This window comes from Lithobates pipiens, unplaced genomic scaffold (genome assembly GCF_037356315.1).
Source record: "Lithobates pipiens isolate NorthernLeopardFrog02 unplaced genomic scaffold, aLitPip1_a1.2 Scaffold_44, whole genome shotgun sequence".
NCBI classification, from domain to species: Eukaryota; Metazoa; Chordata; class Amphibia; order Anura; family Ranidae; genus Lithobates; species Lithobates pipiens.
The window spans coordinates 4,506,264-4,523,947 of NW_027507870.1; the positions used below are offsets into that span (position 1 = coordinate 4,506,264).

Consider the following 17,684-nt stretch of genomic DNA (forward strand, 5'->3'; position numbering starts at 1 on the left):
AAGTGCTGTTGCCAACGGACTGCATGGAAGATCATCATATGTCTAATCAAGCATGCGGTGCCCAAGTGGCTGCTGTTCTTGCCATGCTTGATCCGCTTCAGACATAGGTTGCAAACAGCAACAGTGCGATCTGCTGCACAGGTGTCGAAAAAAGGCCCACACCAAAGAACTTTTAAAAGTCAGAGGGGAGTCATCAGCGCCCTGCATCTGCGGAGCTCTGTGGTGTGATGAAATAGGGTGACTGCTGTTAAGCTGCCCCCTAGAGGACATCCTGCCTTATTGGAGTTTCATAGTTTGGTTGAATAAAGACACCAGTCCATCCAGTTCAACCTGAGTGAGTGTCTACAATTGTCCCTATCCCTGTACATTGCACACTCACTTTGGTCACTACCCTCAAGGAGCCCACAATCCAAGGTCCCCTTTCATATACTATGGCCAATTTTGGACAGAAGCCAATTAACCTACCTGCATGTCTTTGGATTGTGGGAGGAAACCGGAGTACACGGAGGAAACCCACACAGGCACACACCCACACTACATTGTATTAGATACTGTGTACACCACCAGAAGTGTAGTAGAAACTGTACACACGGTATTAGATACTGTGTACACTGCCTGAAGTGTATTAGAAACAGTACACCATGGCTATCTTAGCAGAGGGTGCTGGGATTGGCCAAAGCATGCAGGTCAGGTGCATGCTTTGGCCAATAATCATACAGCAATGCACTGAGATCTCACGGTGCATTATGAGGCGTTCCACGGCGCTCGAATTTGCCGCAAATGCCCCGTAATGTTTGCTCTTCAGCGAACGGGCGAACACCCGATGTCCAAGTCGAACGTATGTTCGACCCAAACATCGAGCTTATCCATAATTAAAATACCAAAACATTTATTTTTTCATCTGGAAACTGGAAATTGCAGTTTATATAGAATCTCGTGTCCACGTCCAGCCAAAATTATGCCTATTGATTATACAGTCGTGCTGAAATTGAAATGTTGGCACTGATAATATAAATAGGACTGATCATGCCAAAAACTGTCTTTTATTTAAGGATAGTGATCATATATAAAGCCATTTATAATCACATATTTGTTTGGCTCCTTTTTAAAAATCATAATAATAACAGAAAACCCCCAAATGGCCCAGATGAAAAATTTCCCTCCTCTGGAATGTTTGGCCTTGGTACAGACACACAAGGTGACACACACAGGTTACAATGCAATTTAAAAGTCAATTTCCCACATCTGTGGCCTTTTTAAATAGCAATTAGTGTCTGTGTATAAATTACATGAAGCAGGCTAGATATTGAGCTGTGGATAGCAGAAAGGAACTGTCAAAAGACCTGCGGAGCAAGGTAACAGAACTTTATAAAGATGGAAAAGGATATAAAAAGTTATCCAAAGCCTTGAATATGCCAGTCAGTACGGTTTGATCACTTAGCAAGAAGTGGGAAATGTGGAGATCTCTTGATATCAACCCAAGGTCAGATAGACCAAGAAAGATTGCAGCCACAACTAGTGATGGACGAACTTCCGACGGGACGTTTCGCGAACGCGGACCGCGAACGAGGCCGAACGTTCGCGAAACCGAACGTTCACGGCGGGCCCCATTGACTTCAATGGGAGGTGAACTTCGCAAACCTACAGGTCAAATTTGCAGCCACAAAATAATTAATAGCTGTGCAAACATAGTCCCACCACATGGCCAATGACATAACACATGTATGAGGTGAATTTGGGATCAACAACTACAAGCATTCTTTTTTTGTATGGAAAATTGTTGTGACAATTAAGGACTGTGGAGCGCATGAGAGCACTGACATCAGCAGCGTGACATAAAGCAGAAGAGTAAAGCCTCGTACACACGTTCGGACTTTGTACAAACTCTTCCGTGGACTTTTGTACGAAGGGTGTGGTCCACAAGTTTGTATTGCATACACACGATCGGATTTTTTTTTTTTTTACAACAAACACGAACGTAGTGACGACAAGAACCTTTCTGGAACTAATAGTAACAGCTACTGATTAAACTGACCCTCACTGCCTGACACACTGCTTCCTGCCTGTCCCTATATAAACTGACAAAACAGAGGCTACTGGAACAATAACTGGAATAGCACTTTTGTGGACCTGATAGTAACAGCTAATGATTAAACTGACTGTCCCTGTAGCACACACCGTCCTGTCCGTTTCTCTAAACTGACAAAAGACACTCAGGCTGCTGCAACAATCACTAGCACAGCACTGCCTCAAACCTATATCCTGAACTACACCTATACCAGTCCTGAAAAGAACTTTTGTGTACCAAATGGCCGCCGGATCGGGTGTATTTATAAGTTAGGGGGAATGTCCAAGTGTCCATGTGCTGTAATGTCTCAATTGGCTGTCCTGTACCCCATGATGGATGTGTCATCATAGGTCAAAGTTCTTTTACACAGAAAACACGGAAGTCCGCCGGGCGAACGGCGGCAATAGTCCGCCGATCGGGCGAATCGCAAACAGCCGAAATTCGCCGCGAAACGACCGCCGGGCAAACCATTCGGCCATCACTAATGCTGAGCATGTGAATGGCTGGGATCGAATTTCTTTTAACGGTTCAGCAACTGGGGTAGGGAAATTTGCCTGGATGGTGGTGTACTGCTAGCAGATTGGCTGCAAGTACTTGGGACACCTATTGCTATACATCTATTCATCTCAGTGCAGGTTTTTGAAAGGACTGAAGGTATAGTGGGGTTGGGAGATCCCAAATGAGAAGCAAGGAGAAGTTTGCCTTTTTCTTTTATGTGGGTCTTTCAAGTGCTGTTGCCAACGGACTGCATGGAAGATCATCATATGTCTAATCAAGCATGCGGTGCCCAAGTGGCTGCTGTTCTTGCCATGCTTGATCCGCTTCAGACATAGGTTGCAAACAGCAACAGTGCGATCTGCTGCACAGGTGTCGAAAAAAGGCCCACACCAAAGAACTTTTAAAAGTCAGAGGGGAGTCATCAGCGCCCTGCATCTGCGGAGCTCTGTGGTGTGATGAAATAGGGTGACTGCTGTTAAGCTGCCCCCTAGAGGACATCCTGCCTTATTGGAGTTTCATAGTTTGGTTGAATAAAGACACCAGTCCATCCAGTTCAACCTGAGTGAGTGTCTACAATTGTCCCTATCCCTGTACATTGCACACTCACTTTGGTCACTACCCTCAAGGAGCCCACAATCCAAGGTCCCCTTTCATATACTATGGCCAATTTTGGACAGAAGCCAATTAACCTACCTGCATGTCTTTGGATTGTGGGAGGAAACCGGAGTACACGGAGGAAACCCACACAGGCACACACCCACACTACATTGTATTAGATACTGTGTACACCACCAGAAGTGTAGTAGAAACTGTACACACGGTATTAGATACTGTGTACACTGCCTGAAGTGTATTAGAAACAGTACACCATGGCTATCTTAGCAGAGGGTGCTGGGATTGGCCAAAGCATGCAGGTCAGGTGCATGCTTTGGCCAATAATCATACAGCAATGCACTGAGATCTCACGGTGCATTATGAGGCGTTCCACGGCGCTCGAATTTGCCGCAAATGCCCCGTAATGTTTGCTCTTCAGCGAACGGGCGAACACCCGATGTCCAAGTCGAACGTATGTTCGACCCAAACATCGAGCTTATCCATAATTAAAATACCAAAACATTTATTTTTTCATCTGGAAACTGGAAATTGCAGTTTATATAGAATCTCGTGTCCACGTCCAGCCAAAATTATGCCTATTGATTATACAGTCGTGCTGAAATTGAAATGTTGGCACTGATAATATAAATAGGACTGATCATGCCAAAAACTGTCTTTTATTTAAGGATAGTGATCATATATAAAGCCATTTATAATCACATATTTGTTTGGCTCCTTTTTAAAAATCATAATAATAACAGAAAACCCCCAAATGGCCCAGATGAAAAATTTCCCTCCTCTGGAATGTTTGGCCTTGGTACAGACACACAAGGTGACACACACAGGTTACAATGCAATTTAAAAGTCAATTTCCCACATCTGTGGCCTTTTTAAATAGCAATTAGTGTCTGTGTATAAATTACATGAAGCAGGCTAGATATTGAGCTGTGGATAGCAGAAAGGAACTGTCAAAAGACCTGCGGAGCAAGGTAACAGAACTTTATAAAGATGGAAAAGGATATAAAAAGTTATCCAAAGCCTTGAATATGCCAGTCAGTACGGTTTGATCACTTAGCAAGAAGTGGGAAATGTGGAGATCTCTTGATATCAACCCAAGGTCAGATAGACCAAGAAAGATTGCAGCCACAACTAGTGATGGACGAACTTCCGACGGGACGTTTCGCGAACGCGGACCGCGAACGAGGCCGAACGTTCGCGAAACCGAACGTTCACGGCGGGCCCCATTGACTTCAATGGGAGGTGAACTTCGCAAACCTACAGGTCAAATTTGCAGCCACAAAATAATTAATAGCTGTGCAAACATAGTCCCACCACATGGCCAATGACATAACACATGTATGAGGTGAATTTGGGATCAACAACTACAAGCATTCTTTTTTTGTATGGAAAATTGTTGTGACAATTAAGGACTGTGGAGCGCATGAGAGCACTGACATCAGCAGCGTGACATAAAGCAGAAGAGTAAAGCCTCGTACACACGTTCGGACTTTGTACAAACTCTTCCGTGGACTTTTGTACGAAGGGTGTGGTCCACAAGTTTGTATTGCATACACACGATCGGATTTTTTTTTTTTTTACAACAAACACGAACGTAGTGACGACAAGAACCTTTCTGGAACTAATAGTAACAGCTACTGATTAAACTGACCCTCACTGCCTGACACACTGCTTCCTGCCTGTCCCTATATAAACTGACAAAACAGAGGCTACTGGAACAATAACTGGAATAGCACTTTTGTGGACCTGATAGTAACAGCTAATGATTAAACTGACTGTCCCTGTAGCACACACCGTCCTGTCCGTTTCTCTAAACTGACAAAAGACACTCAGGCTGCTGCAACAATCACTAGCACAGCACTGCCTCAAACCTATATCCTGAACTACACCTATACCAGTCCTGAAAAGAACTTTTGTGTACCAAATGGCCGCCGGATCGGGTGTATTTATAAGTTAGGGGGAATGTCCAAGTGTCCATGTGCTGTAATGTCTCAATTGGCTGTCCTGTACCCCATGATGGATGTGTCATCATAGGTCAAAGTTCTTTTACACAGAAAACACGGAAGTCCGCCGGGCGAACGGCGGCAATAGTCCGCCGATCGGGCGAATCGCAAACAGCCGAAATTCGCCGCGAAACGACCGCCGGGCAAACCATTCGGCCATCACTAATGCTGAGCATGTGAATGGCTGGGATCGAATTTCTTTTAACGGTTCAGCAACTGGGGTAGGGAAATTTGCCTGGATGGTGGTGTACTGCTAGCAGATTGGCTGCAAGTACTTGGGACACCTATTGCTATACATCTATTCATCTCAGTGCAGGTTTTTGAAAGGACTGAAGGTATAGTGGGGTTGGGAGATCCCAAATGAGAAGCAAGGAGAAGTTTGCCTTTTTCTTTTATGTGGGTCTTTCAAGTGCTGTTGCCAACGGACTGCATGGAAGATCATCATATGTCTAATCAAGCATGCGGTGCCCAAGTGGCTGCTGTTCTTGCCATGCTTGATCCGCTTCAGACATAGGTTGCAAACAGCAACAGTGCGATCTGCTGCACAGGTGTCGAAAAAAGGCCCACACCAAAGAACTTTTAAAAGTCAGAGGGGAGTCATCAGCGCCCTGCATCTGCGGAGCTCTGTGGTGTGATGAAATAGGGTGACTGCTGTTAAGCTGCCCCCTAGAGGACATCCTGCCTTATTGGAGTTTCATAGTTTGGTTGAATAAAGACACCAGTCCATCCAGTTCAACCTGAGTGAGTGTCTACAATTGTCCCTATCCCTGTACATTGCACACTCACTTTGGTCACTACCCTCAAGGAGCCCACAATCCAAGGTCCCCTTTCATATACTATGACCAATTTTGGACAGAAGCCAATTAACCTACCTGCATGTCTTTGGATTGTGGGAGGAAACCGGAGTACACGGAGGAAACCCACACAGGCACACACCCACACTACATTGTATTAGATACTGTGTACACCACCAGAAGTGTAGTAGAAACTGTACACACGGTATTAGATACTGTGTACACTGCCTGAAGTGTATTAGAAACAGTACACCATGGCTATCTTAGCAGAGGGTGCTGGAATTGGCCAAAGCATGCAGGTCAGGTGCATGCTTTGGCCAATAATCATACAGCAATGCACTGAGATCTCACGGTGCATTATGAGGCGTTCCACGGCGCTCGAATTTGCCGCAAATGCCCCGTAATGTTTGCTCTTCAGCGAACGGGCGAACACCCGATGTCCAAGTCGAACGTATGTTCGACCCAAACATCGAGCTTATCCATAATTAAAATACCAAAACATTTATTTTTTCATCTGGAAACTGGAAATTGCAGTTTATATAGAATCTCGTGTCCACGTCCAGCCAAAATTATGCCTATTGATTATACAGTCGTGCTGAAATTGAAATGTTGGCACTGATAATATAAATAGGACTGATCATGCCAAAAACTGTCTTTTATTTAAGGATAGTGATCATATATAAAGCCATTTATAATCACATATTTGTTTGGCTCCTTTTTAAAAATCATAATAATAACAGAAAACCCCCAAATGGCCCAGATGAAAAATTTCCCTCCTCTGGAATGTTTGGCCTTGGTACAGACACACAAGGTGACACACACAGGTTACAATGCAATTTAAAAGTCAATTTCCCACATCTGTGGCCTTTTTAAATAGCAATTAGTGTCTGTGTATAAATTACATGAAGCAGGCTAGATATTGAGCTGTGGATAGCAGAAAGGAACTGTCAAAAGACCTGCGGAGCAAGGTAACAGAACTTTATAAAGATGGAAAAGGATATAAAAAGTTATCCAAAGCCTTGAATATGCCAGTCAGTACGGTTTGATCACTTAGCAAGAAGTGGGAAATGTGGAGATCTCTTGATATCAACCCAAGGTCAGATAGACCAAGAAAGATTGCAGCCACAACTAGTGATGGACGAACTTCCGACGGGACGTTTCGCGAACGCGGACCGCGAACGAGGCCGAACGTTCGCGAAACCGAACGTTCACGGCGGGCCCCATTGACTTCAATGGGAGGTGAACTTCGCAAACCTACAGGTCAAATTTGCAGCCACAAAATAATTAATAGCTGTGCAAACATAGTCCCACCACATGGCCAATGACATAACACATGTATGAGGTGAATTTGGGATCAACAACTACAAGCATTCTTTTTTTGTATGGAAAATTGTTGTGACAATTAAGGACTGTGGAGCGCATGAGAGCACTGACATCAGCAGCGTGACATAAAGCAGAAGAGTAAAGCCTCGTACACACGTTCGGACTTTGTACAAACTCTTCCGTGGACTTTTGTACGAAGGGTGTGGTCCACAAGTTTGTATTGCATACACACGATCGGATTTTTTTTTTTTTTACAACAAACACGAACGTAGTGACGACAAGAACCTTTCTGGAACTAATAGTAACAGCTACTGATTAAACTGACCCTCACTGCCTGACACACAGCTTCCTGCCTGTCCCTATATAAACTGACAAAACAGAGGCTACTGGAACAATAACTGGAATAGCACTTTTGTGGACCTGATAGTAGCAGCTAATGATGATGATGATGATGATGATGATGACTAAACTGACTGTCCCTGCAGCACACACCGTCCTGTCCCTTTCTCTAAACTGACAAAAGACACTCAGGCTGCTGCAACAATCAGTAGCACAGCAAACCTATATACACCTAACACCTATACCAGTCCTGAAAAGAGCTTTTGTGTACCAAATAGCTAGCGATTTGGGTCACTGGAATCTCTCCCTGCTCCACACAGCAACCTCTCCCTATAGTGACAGAAGAAAGAATGTAAAATGGCGGCCGGATCGGGTGTATTTATAGGTTAGGGGGAATGTCCAAGTGTCCATATGCTGTAATGTCTCAATTGGCTGTCCTGTACCCCATGATGGATGTGTCATCATAGGTCAAAGTTCTTTTACACATTAAACACGAAAGTCCGCCAGGCGAACGACGCCAATAGTCCGCCGAACGAGCGGACCGCGAACGGCCGAAATTCGCTGCGAAACGACCGCCGGGCGAACCGTTTGGCCATCACTAGCCACAACTGCCAGAAGAATTGCACGGGATACAAAGAAAAACTCTGCTGTCTAGCTATCTTGACTCCTCCTCCCATGCTGGCCTCCAGGACTTTTTCAGAGCCTCTCCCCTGGAACTCTCAACCCCAAACTGTCCGGCTATCTCCTACTCTGTCCACTTTTAGGAGATCCCTGACATCCTGCCTTCAACTGACATCTGAATCTTTTATCAGTTCATCCCCTACAGTTATTACCTTTTTGTATCGCTTGCCCCTCTCTACTAGTTTGTAAGCCCTAATAAGTAGGGCCCTCCGATTCCTCCTGTATTGAAGTGCTTGTAAAGGCAGAAGGTGCATCTTTTGCATTGAGATAAAAAAAACGTCGGTGTGCAGCAGCCCTCCCCTCAGCCCTTCTAATACTTACCTGAGCCCCCCTAATACTTACCTGAGCCACATCTCAATCCAGCAATGTTGCAAGAGAGACTCGGCTGTCCGGGACTCCTCCTCCTCATTGGCTGAGACAGCATTGGGACGCCATTGGCTCCTGCTGCTGCCAAAGTCGGTGAGCCATTGAGAAGATAGTGGGGAGCTGGGAGGCAGCTCCATGTCTGAATGGACACACATAGAGTCTCCTGACCAAGTATAAGTTGGAAATCCTATAAAAAAAAAATGAACTGTGGAGGGCCGCCATGTTGTATCTTGGTATCTAAATTTTCACTGCACAGAATTGTGATTGTTCTGTTTCATCATTTAAACGTAGCCATTTTCTTTATTACAATTGAGAATATGTTTGTTGAAAATGTTGTTTTGTGACAATAATGAATCATTTCAGAGCTACTTATCGGATAAAGGAGATTATTGGCTTGGGAAGGAGATACAATGGACTAGGTGGAGTTCCATTAAACCAGAGTGGGATTGGCCTGAAGACTATAAAATGTAAGTGTAAATCTTAGTGTAACAACTGGTCCTGCTAACCTGGGCGGCCGAAAAAAGATAACACGTAAACACACACACACTATCTCACAAAAGTAAGTACACCCCTCAGTCACATTTATGTAAATCTTTTCTTCTATCTTTTCATGTGACAACACTGAAGAAATGACACTTGTCTACAATGTAAAGTAGTGAGTGTACAGCTTGTATAACGGTGTAAATTTGATGTCCCCTCAAAATAACTCAACACACAGCCATTAATGTCTAAACCGCTGGCAACAAAAGTCAGTACACCCTGTAGAGGGTCAGCCTGGGGCAGGGTTAAGAAGGGGTTAATTCAAGAGGGCAGGTACTTTCTCCTTGGCTTATTGCCAGCTGGGCTGAAAGTGTCAGTGTGGAGCTGTTTGAGTAGGAGAGAGAAACACAGCAGCACCCTGTGTGAACAGGTCCATTGCTGGATGGTGTACCTGCTGGGTGAGCTTAAACCATAAAAAGACTGTAGCTCTGTTTGGAGCCATAAACTGATACCTGTAAGCTGCGGAACTGTGAGCTGTACCTGTGTGCACAACCGTGTGACAAGACAAGCCTGCCATGTCTTCTGTTTGTTTTTTGCCAGTTTGTTGAATAAAGCCGTTTTTATTTTTACTGGACTGTCTCTGAGCCAGTGTTCTGTCCAAAAATGTCCGGCTATCGAAAAGCGTCCGCTGTGTACTGTGCAGGCGCAGCGTTTGCGCAGTATGGAGCACAAGGAGATTCGGAAAATCTCCGAAGATGAACGGCACCTGTGCCGTCAGTCCAGGCGCAAGCCCCACCATCCAAGTGGACATAGGGCTGCACATAGTTGGAGGGCCCCTCGCGGGCTCGCTTCGCTCGCCAAGCTTCGGGCTCGGCCTCCCTTCGCTCAGCTCTTTTTATTCTAACTCTATGTCCACTTGGATGGTGGGGCTCGAACCTGGACTCAAGGCGCAGGCGCCGTTCATCTTTGGATATTTTCAGAATCTGCTTGTCATGTGTACTGTGCATAGTGGACGCTATCCGACTTGGGACACTATTTGGCATGACTCCGGCTGTTCACCCCTCTGATCCCCTACAACCCCTAAGTGAAAATGTTCAAATGAGGCCCAGTTAGCCCTTGTACACACGGTCGGAGATTCCGACAACCAAATCCGTCGGAGTAATTCCGACGGATTAATTCCGCAAGATGTCTGGAAGTGATGTTGCATACACACGGTCGGACTAAGTTGTCGGAAAATCCGATTGTACATAACGTGATGACGTTATTTCGTTACGACGGGACTTCATTCAGGCTAGTAGCCAATAGCTTTGGTCTAGGAATTTGATCTGAGCATGCGTGGCACTTTGTCTGTCGGAGTAGGCTACACATGATCGGAGTATGTCCGATCGGAGCATTTTGTCGGAAAATTTTACCGGCAAGTTGGAAAACTTGGTCCGACGGATATTCAGTCCGATGCAGACCACACGCAGTCAGAATATCCGACAAAACGGTCCGATAGGACACATTCCGATGGAATCTCCGACCGTATGTACAAGGGCTTAGTCATTTTCCCTCCCCCGGTGTCATGTGACTCGTTAGTGTTACAAGGTCTCAGGTGTGAATGGGGAGCAGGTGCGTTAAATTTGTTGTTATCGCTCTCACTCTCTCATACTGGTCACTGAAAGTTCAACATGTCACCCCATGGCAAAGAACTTTTTGAGGATCTGAAAAAAACAATAGAGAAGATTGCCAAGACCCTGAAACTGATCCGCAGCATGTTGGCCAAGACCATACAGCGGTATAACAGGACAGGTTCCACTCAGAACAGGCCTCGTCATGGTCCACCAAAGAAGTTGAGTGCACGTGCTGCTCTTTCCACAGAACCAACACATCCTTTTGTCCCGGTTGACTAAGTGCTGATCAAGCACTTTGTCCCCCGGGACAAAAGGATGTGTTGGTTCTGGGCAAAGAGGAGGAAAGGTGACAGCAACCTTGCCATAAGTTTCAGTAAGGCTACTTACCAGGTATTTCACGTGCTCTTCCTGCAAGGAATATAGGTTAGATTCCTCACCTATCTTGGGGGCTCTTTGGGCAGGTTTTCCCATGAGGATTTTGAAGGGGGAGAATCCTGTCCTAGCATGGGGGGTGGTCCTTATCTGGAAGAGTACCCCGGGCAAGAAATGTGGCCAGTTTTTCATAGTATCCTGTGTGGCCTTCCTTAACTTGTCTTTAATGTTTCTGATCATTCTTTCCACTACTCCTGCCCTCTGGGGATGGTAGGGAATGTGGAGCTTCCATTGTATCCCAAGAACTTTCACTAATTCTTGGGTGAGTTTTGCTGTGAAAGCGGGTCCCTGGTCAGAGTATATGGTAGCGGGTAAACCGAACCTACTAATCCAATGATTGATTAAACGCCTAGTGTCTATCCCCGCGGTCTCTCCTGTGACGGGAATAGCTTCCGGCCAGGAGGAAAATGTGTCTACTATCACGCAAAGATATTTGATATTACCTTTCTGTTTGGGCATGTGTGTGAAATCAATCTGTGAGCCCTGCAATGGGCCCAAAGGCGCCGGCAAGTGACCATGAAGGCCATACTTTAGCCCTTGAACATTATTCTGGGCACAAGTTAGGCAGGAGTCAATTAGTTGTCGTCTTTGGGAAATAGACGTATGAGTGCTGCCAGCATTTCTGCAGAGGTTGTAGGGGTGGGGGGGGTTAGCCTGTCAGTGCTCAGACCATACGCTGCACACTGCATCAAATTGGTCTGCATGGCTGTCGTCCCAGAAGGAAGCCTCTTCTAAAGATGAGTTTGCTGTAGACAAGCAGACTAAGGACATGGATTACTGGAACCATGTCCTGTGCTCTGATGAGACCAAGATAAACTTATTTGGTGTCAGATGGTGTCAGGCGTGTGTGGGGGCAACCAGGTGAGGAGGACAAACACAAGTGTTTCTTGCCTACAGTCAGGCATGGTGGTGGGAGTGTCATGGTCTGGGGCTTCATAAGTGCTGCCGGCACTGGGGGGCTATAGATCATTGAGGGGTCCATGAATGCCAACATGTACTGTGACATACTGAAGCAGAGCATGATCCCCTCCCTTCAGAGACTGGGCCGCAGGGCAGTATTCCAACATGATAACCACCCCAAACACACCTCCAAGATGAGCACTGCCTTGCTAAAGAAGCTGAGGGTAAAGGTGATGGACTGGCCAAGCATGTCTCCAGACCTAAACCCTATTGAGCAACTGTGGGACATCCTCAGACGGAAGATGGAGGAGCTCAAGGTCTCTAACATCCTCCAGCTCCGTGATTTCATCATGGGGGAGGGGAAGAGGACTCCAGTGGTGACCTGTGAAGCTCTGGTGACCTCCATGCCCAAGAGGGTGAAGGCAGTGCTGGTAAATAATGGTGGCCACACAAAATATTGACACTTTGGCCCCAACTTGGACATTTTCACTTAGGGGTGTACTGACTTTTGTTGCCAGCGGTTTAGACATTAATGGCTGTGTTTTGAGTTATTTTGAGGGGACAGGAAATTTACACTGTTATACAAGCTGCACACTCACTACTTTACATTGTAGACAAGTGTCATTTCTTCAATGTTGTCACATGAAAAGATAGAAGAAAAGATTTACAGAAATGTGAGGGGTGTACTCACTTTTGTAAGATACTGTATATACAGTAGTGGCCCATCCATTAGGGACTCAGGCGTCCGGCCCCCTAATCTGCATGCAGGGTGCCAGAAGCATGAATTCCAATGGGGTTTTTGTTTTTTCAAAGCACATGATTAGAGCCTGAGGTTCTAATAGGCTTCAAAAATGGGGGCTCAGGGGGCGTAGAGCACTGCACTTGTGTGAAAATAGTGAATGAATATTTGCTATTGTCACACTGATTCTCCTCCCAGCTAATCAGGAAGCGGGTCCTGAGACCCACCACCCAATTGACTGAAAGGACAAATGATCCTATTGGATGCCTAGACCTAGAAGGAGGAGGAGACACGATGGAAGTCGCCGCCCGCCACCCGTAGTGGCCTTGCTTGTCCTAGATGGGGTAAATGCGGGGCTGGATTACCGACTGTCAGCCACGGGGGGGGGGTTGTGAGGGGGTCTTGGTGTGGGTGACCCAACCAACCCACCGTGGGGGGGGGGGGGGGGGTTTGGCGGGCATGGTTGTTTGCCCCGTATGTATGTCCTACTGAGTGTATGGACTACAAAACACTTTACCTGCGTTTAACCCTTTGGCACCTCCCGTCTCTTTAAGGGTTTTCAGAACCCGGGAGGCGGGGTCTACGATCATGTGATTGGCTGTCACGGCGTTCACATGATTGAAAAGCTCCCATTCGCAAGCAGCGATTAGGAGCTTTCCATTTCCGCACAGGGTGTGCGCAGGATTGCCCGGGTTTCCGATCGCTTGCGTGCCCATTCGTAGGTTAAAGCGCTTTATTTGAAATGAGTTTCAAGGGATGAGAAATCATCAGATGTCCCAAAAACACCAACAGGGTAGAATGGGCTCCTTATTGTATTTGGACCACAAGTAAGCCATGGTGGGAAATCACAGGGCCCTTCAGGCGAGCAGAGTCTGGTATAGAACACAGTGTAATTTGAGACCTGAGTGGGGGGGGAGATGGACACACCCACCTCTACACAGTCTCATAGGGAAACATGGACTGAAGCTGTCAATCACAGGCTGTGTGCTGGAGCACCCCTCCACCTCAATCCATTCTCATGCAGATAGCAGAGGAACCAGGCTGCAGACAGAATTCACATTTGCTGCTTTGGATTTAGACAAGAACATACTTTAGCTAGACAGTGGTGGCTGGTGCTCTATTTTTTTTTGGGGGAGGGGGAGGGGGGGCACCTTCCCACAGTGCCGGTATTACTCACCCCCTTCTCTGAGATAACAAAAAAAGACAGTCAGGGGTTTTCTAAAGTGAAGGGCAAGAGGGACGTTAGTATCTCAGGACTGGGTGGGTGCTGCCTTCCTCAGATGGGTGGTCCAATAGATACTACAATAAAGACGAAAAATGGAAGGCGCGCACACCTAGTGCATTACCAATGACATTTAATAAAATAATACAATTCATAGAAGGTGGGTACTCACAAACAGCAACTCAAATAAGCCATAGAAACACACAGTGTGGAACCATGGGCCCTATACCATCATGGGGTATAAGCTAACACGTTTCAGGGGCGCACCCCCCTTCCTCAGAGCTAGGCTACTAGGCTGAGGAAGCTAGCTAGGCTGATCACGTTTGCTTCATTCTGTGTCAACTGGTCCTGGCAGCGGAGACTCTCACCCCCTCCCCCTCCGCGGGATCCCCACCCATGGCACTGCAGGCTAAAGCCCTCTGGATGCCCCCCCCCGCTCACTCTGGGGGGGGGGTCCCTGCCCAGTCTGCACACAGAGAGCCCTCCTGCCTGACCTGAAGCTCAGGGAAAGGCCGGTCAGAGAAATGAAAGAGATAAGAGGCTGCTGGGCTCCCCGCTTCCCCCTGCATCTCCTCCTCGGCAGCCAATACCGTTGCTTCTCCTCTCGGCCAATGGGGTATTACCACCCGCTTCCTGATTGGCTGGGAGGAGAAGCAGGAAGACAATCGTGAATATGAATTTGCTATTGGGCTCAGGGTGCAGTGCTCTGCGCCCCGAGCCCATCCTATTTTTTTAAGCCAATTAGAACCTTAGGCTCTAAGTGCTTAAAAAAAAAAAAAATTGGAATCCATGCCTTGAGGCGATTCAGTTCGCATTGTGCGCTATACAAATATTTCATTCATTCATTCATTCATGCATCCGGTGCCCTGCTGCATGTAGGTTAGGGGGCCGGGCGCCTCTAATGGATGGGCCGACACTGCAGCTGGACATGCATTGTTCATTTTTCATTCTTCATATAAGAGCTTTACCACTTGAAGTGGCCTTTCCTTGAAACTAATCCAACCTCACACAGTTCCACTCACCACTTACAATTTAAGGAAATAAAACTTGTACAGTAAAACCTCAGATTGATAGTAATGCGGTTTATGAGCGTTTCGCAATACGAGCTGTTTTATTTTTATTTTTTTTATCCTGACTCGTTGCCTCGCAAAAAATGAGCCGGTGACACTCAGAGACACTTGGAGAAGCTCGGAGACACTCGAATCCGCTCAGAGGCACTCGGGACCACTTGGAAGCACTCAGTTCAAGCGTGTCTCCGAGCGTCACTGAGTGTCTGAGTATCAGTGAGCGTCTTTGAGTGTCTCTGCTTCCCCCGAGTGTGTCCGAGCTTCTCCAAGTGTTTCCGCTTGTGTCTGAGCTTCTCTGAGTGTTTCCACATGTCTCTGAGCTTCTTTGTGTGTTTCCAAATGTCTCTGAGCTTCTCCAAGTGTTTCCGCATGTCTCTGAGCTTCTCCGAGTGTTTCCGCATGTCTCTGAGCTTCTCTGAGTGTTTCTACATGTCTCCGAGCTTCTCCGAGTGTTTTCGCATGTCTCTGAGCTTCTCCGAGTGTTTCCGCATGTCTCTGAGCTTCTCCGAGTGTTTCCGCATGTCTCTGAGCTGAGTGTTTCCGCATGTCTCTGAGCTTCTCTGTGTGTTTCCAAATGTCTCCGAGCTTCTCCGAGTGTTTCCGCATGTCTCTGAGCTTCTCCGAGTGTTTCCGCATGTCTCTGAGCTTCTCCGAGTGTTTCCGCATGTCTCTGAGCTTCTCCGCGTGTTTCCAAATGTCTCCGAGCTTCTCCGTGTGTTTCCGCATGTCTCTGAGCTTCTCTGAGTGTTTCCGCATGTCTCCGAGCTTTTCAGAGTGTTTCCACATGTCTCCGAGTGTTTCCACATGTCTCCGAGCTTCTCCAAGTGTCTCAGCGAAGCTCAGACACACTCTGAGACACTTGGAGAAGCTCGGAGACATGTGGAAACACTCTGAAAAGCTTGGAGACATGCGGAAAGATGCAGAGAAGCTTGGAGACATGCGGAAACACTCGGTGAAGCTCGGACACACTCTGAGAGTGTTTCCACATGTCTCCGAGCTTCTCTGAGTGTTTCCACATGTCTCCGAGTGTTTCCACATGTCTCCGAACTTCTCCAAGTGTCTCAAAGTGTTCCCGAGCTTCGCCGAGTGTTTCCGCATGTCTTCGAGCTTCTCCGAGTATTTCCGAGTAAGGATGAGCTCAGGCGTGTTCGCATACGCCACGTGCAGAGCCCGCCAGGAAGTCGCTGCAGCTCTGTGATAATCACAGGCAGTGATACATTCCTGGCGGGCTCTGCACGTGGCGTATGCGAACACGCCTGAGCTCATCCTTATTTCTGAGTATCTCCGGCGCCCCCCCCCCCACACCTCTGGCCACATGCGGTACTGCATACACTAGCAATGACACTGGAACGAATGATCTGAGTTTCCATTCATTCCTATGGGGAAACTCGCTTTGATATGCAAGTGTTTTGGATTACAAGCATTCTTCTGGAACGGTTTATGCTCGTAATCCAAGGTACTACTTGTATCTCACCCACTTCACCCAGTGTTCAGTAAGAAATGTTTTACTTTTTTCTCATCCTGAAGCACCACTCTTTGAGCCTTATATGTTTAAAGCGTTGTGCCCCTTAAAAAAAAAAAATAATAATTAAATTTTAATAATTTGGACACTTACCTGTCCAAGGGTCCAGCGATGCGCAGGCGCGAGTGGCGCCGTGATACGCCGTGCAGAACCTCATCCGGGGGAAGTGACGTCGGGGGGGGGGGGGTGCCCAGGCACTGAAGGAGGCAGACTACGAGGGACCCCCTAGCAACAGGCATTTAGAGGTGAGTTTAAAAAAACAAAAACATTTTTTTCCAAATGTTTTATTTTTTTTATTTTTTTATGAATTTTAATAATTTTTTTTTTTTTGGGGGGGGGGACACCACTTTAAGTTCCGTCATAACATATACATTGTATTTTTTTTATTTTTTTTACAGCTACAGGGGGAACTATGAGAACTGTTTGAAGATCAGCAATGGAAATTATGAGGCTCAGGGGTGTTTGGCATCTAACAAGTGGATTTGTGAAAGAGAGGTCATGCTGGGAAACTATTACGAGGCACAAAATCGTAAATTTCCAGGATTTGAACGGCAAAAGACCAAGTATTCTTGTACAAAAAGAAATTAAGAGGCAAATACTTGTAGCGGGAGCAAAATGGAAGGAAAATTTCGATATTATTAATTCACGCTCAGAGAAAACAGAACCTTTTTTTTTTATCACTTTGTGACTTCCAAACTCGTCAATATGCAAAGCTGTTACCAATCTTCCCTCCATAGCCGGCAATGAAGATGGCGTCTTACGCCAGGCTTTACAAATGAATATTATAAGCTGTTCAAACATTATATCCCCCCCCCCCTGAAAATGTTTTTACGGCTCTTGCACCCTAATCCTCCTTCCCCTCCTCTCCCCCCCCCCGGATACGCTGAGGGCGTGTATCCTCATTGTTTTACCTAAACCCGGGAAAAGATCGCACAACCACCGGAAATGTTCAACGGATCTCATGACTAAATACAGGCAAAGAGATACAGTGAAAACGCGTATCTCCAGGCAAAGAGATACAGTGA

The 17,684-nt window shown here is 46.5% G+C and overlaps 1 protein-coding gene across 1 annotated transcript in view; it reads left to right on the plus strand.

Moving 5' to 3' along the window:
• Positions 1–17,420, plus strand: part of LOC143956857 (uncharacterized) — a 77,405-nt gene extending 59,985 nt beyond the window's left edge. Inside the window, exons 6-7 of the mRNA XM_077467024.1 lie at positions 9,048–9,151; positions 17,058–17,420. Coding sequence (XP_077323150.1) covers positions 9,048–9,151; positions 17,058–17,247 — 294 coding nt within the window. The 3' untranslated portion in view covers positions 17,248–17,420. The remainder of the gene's footprint in view (positions 1–9,047; positions 9,152–17,057) is intronic.
• Positions 17,421–17,684: the final 264 nt, after the last annotated feature.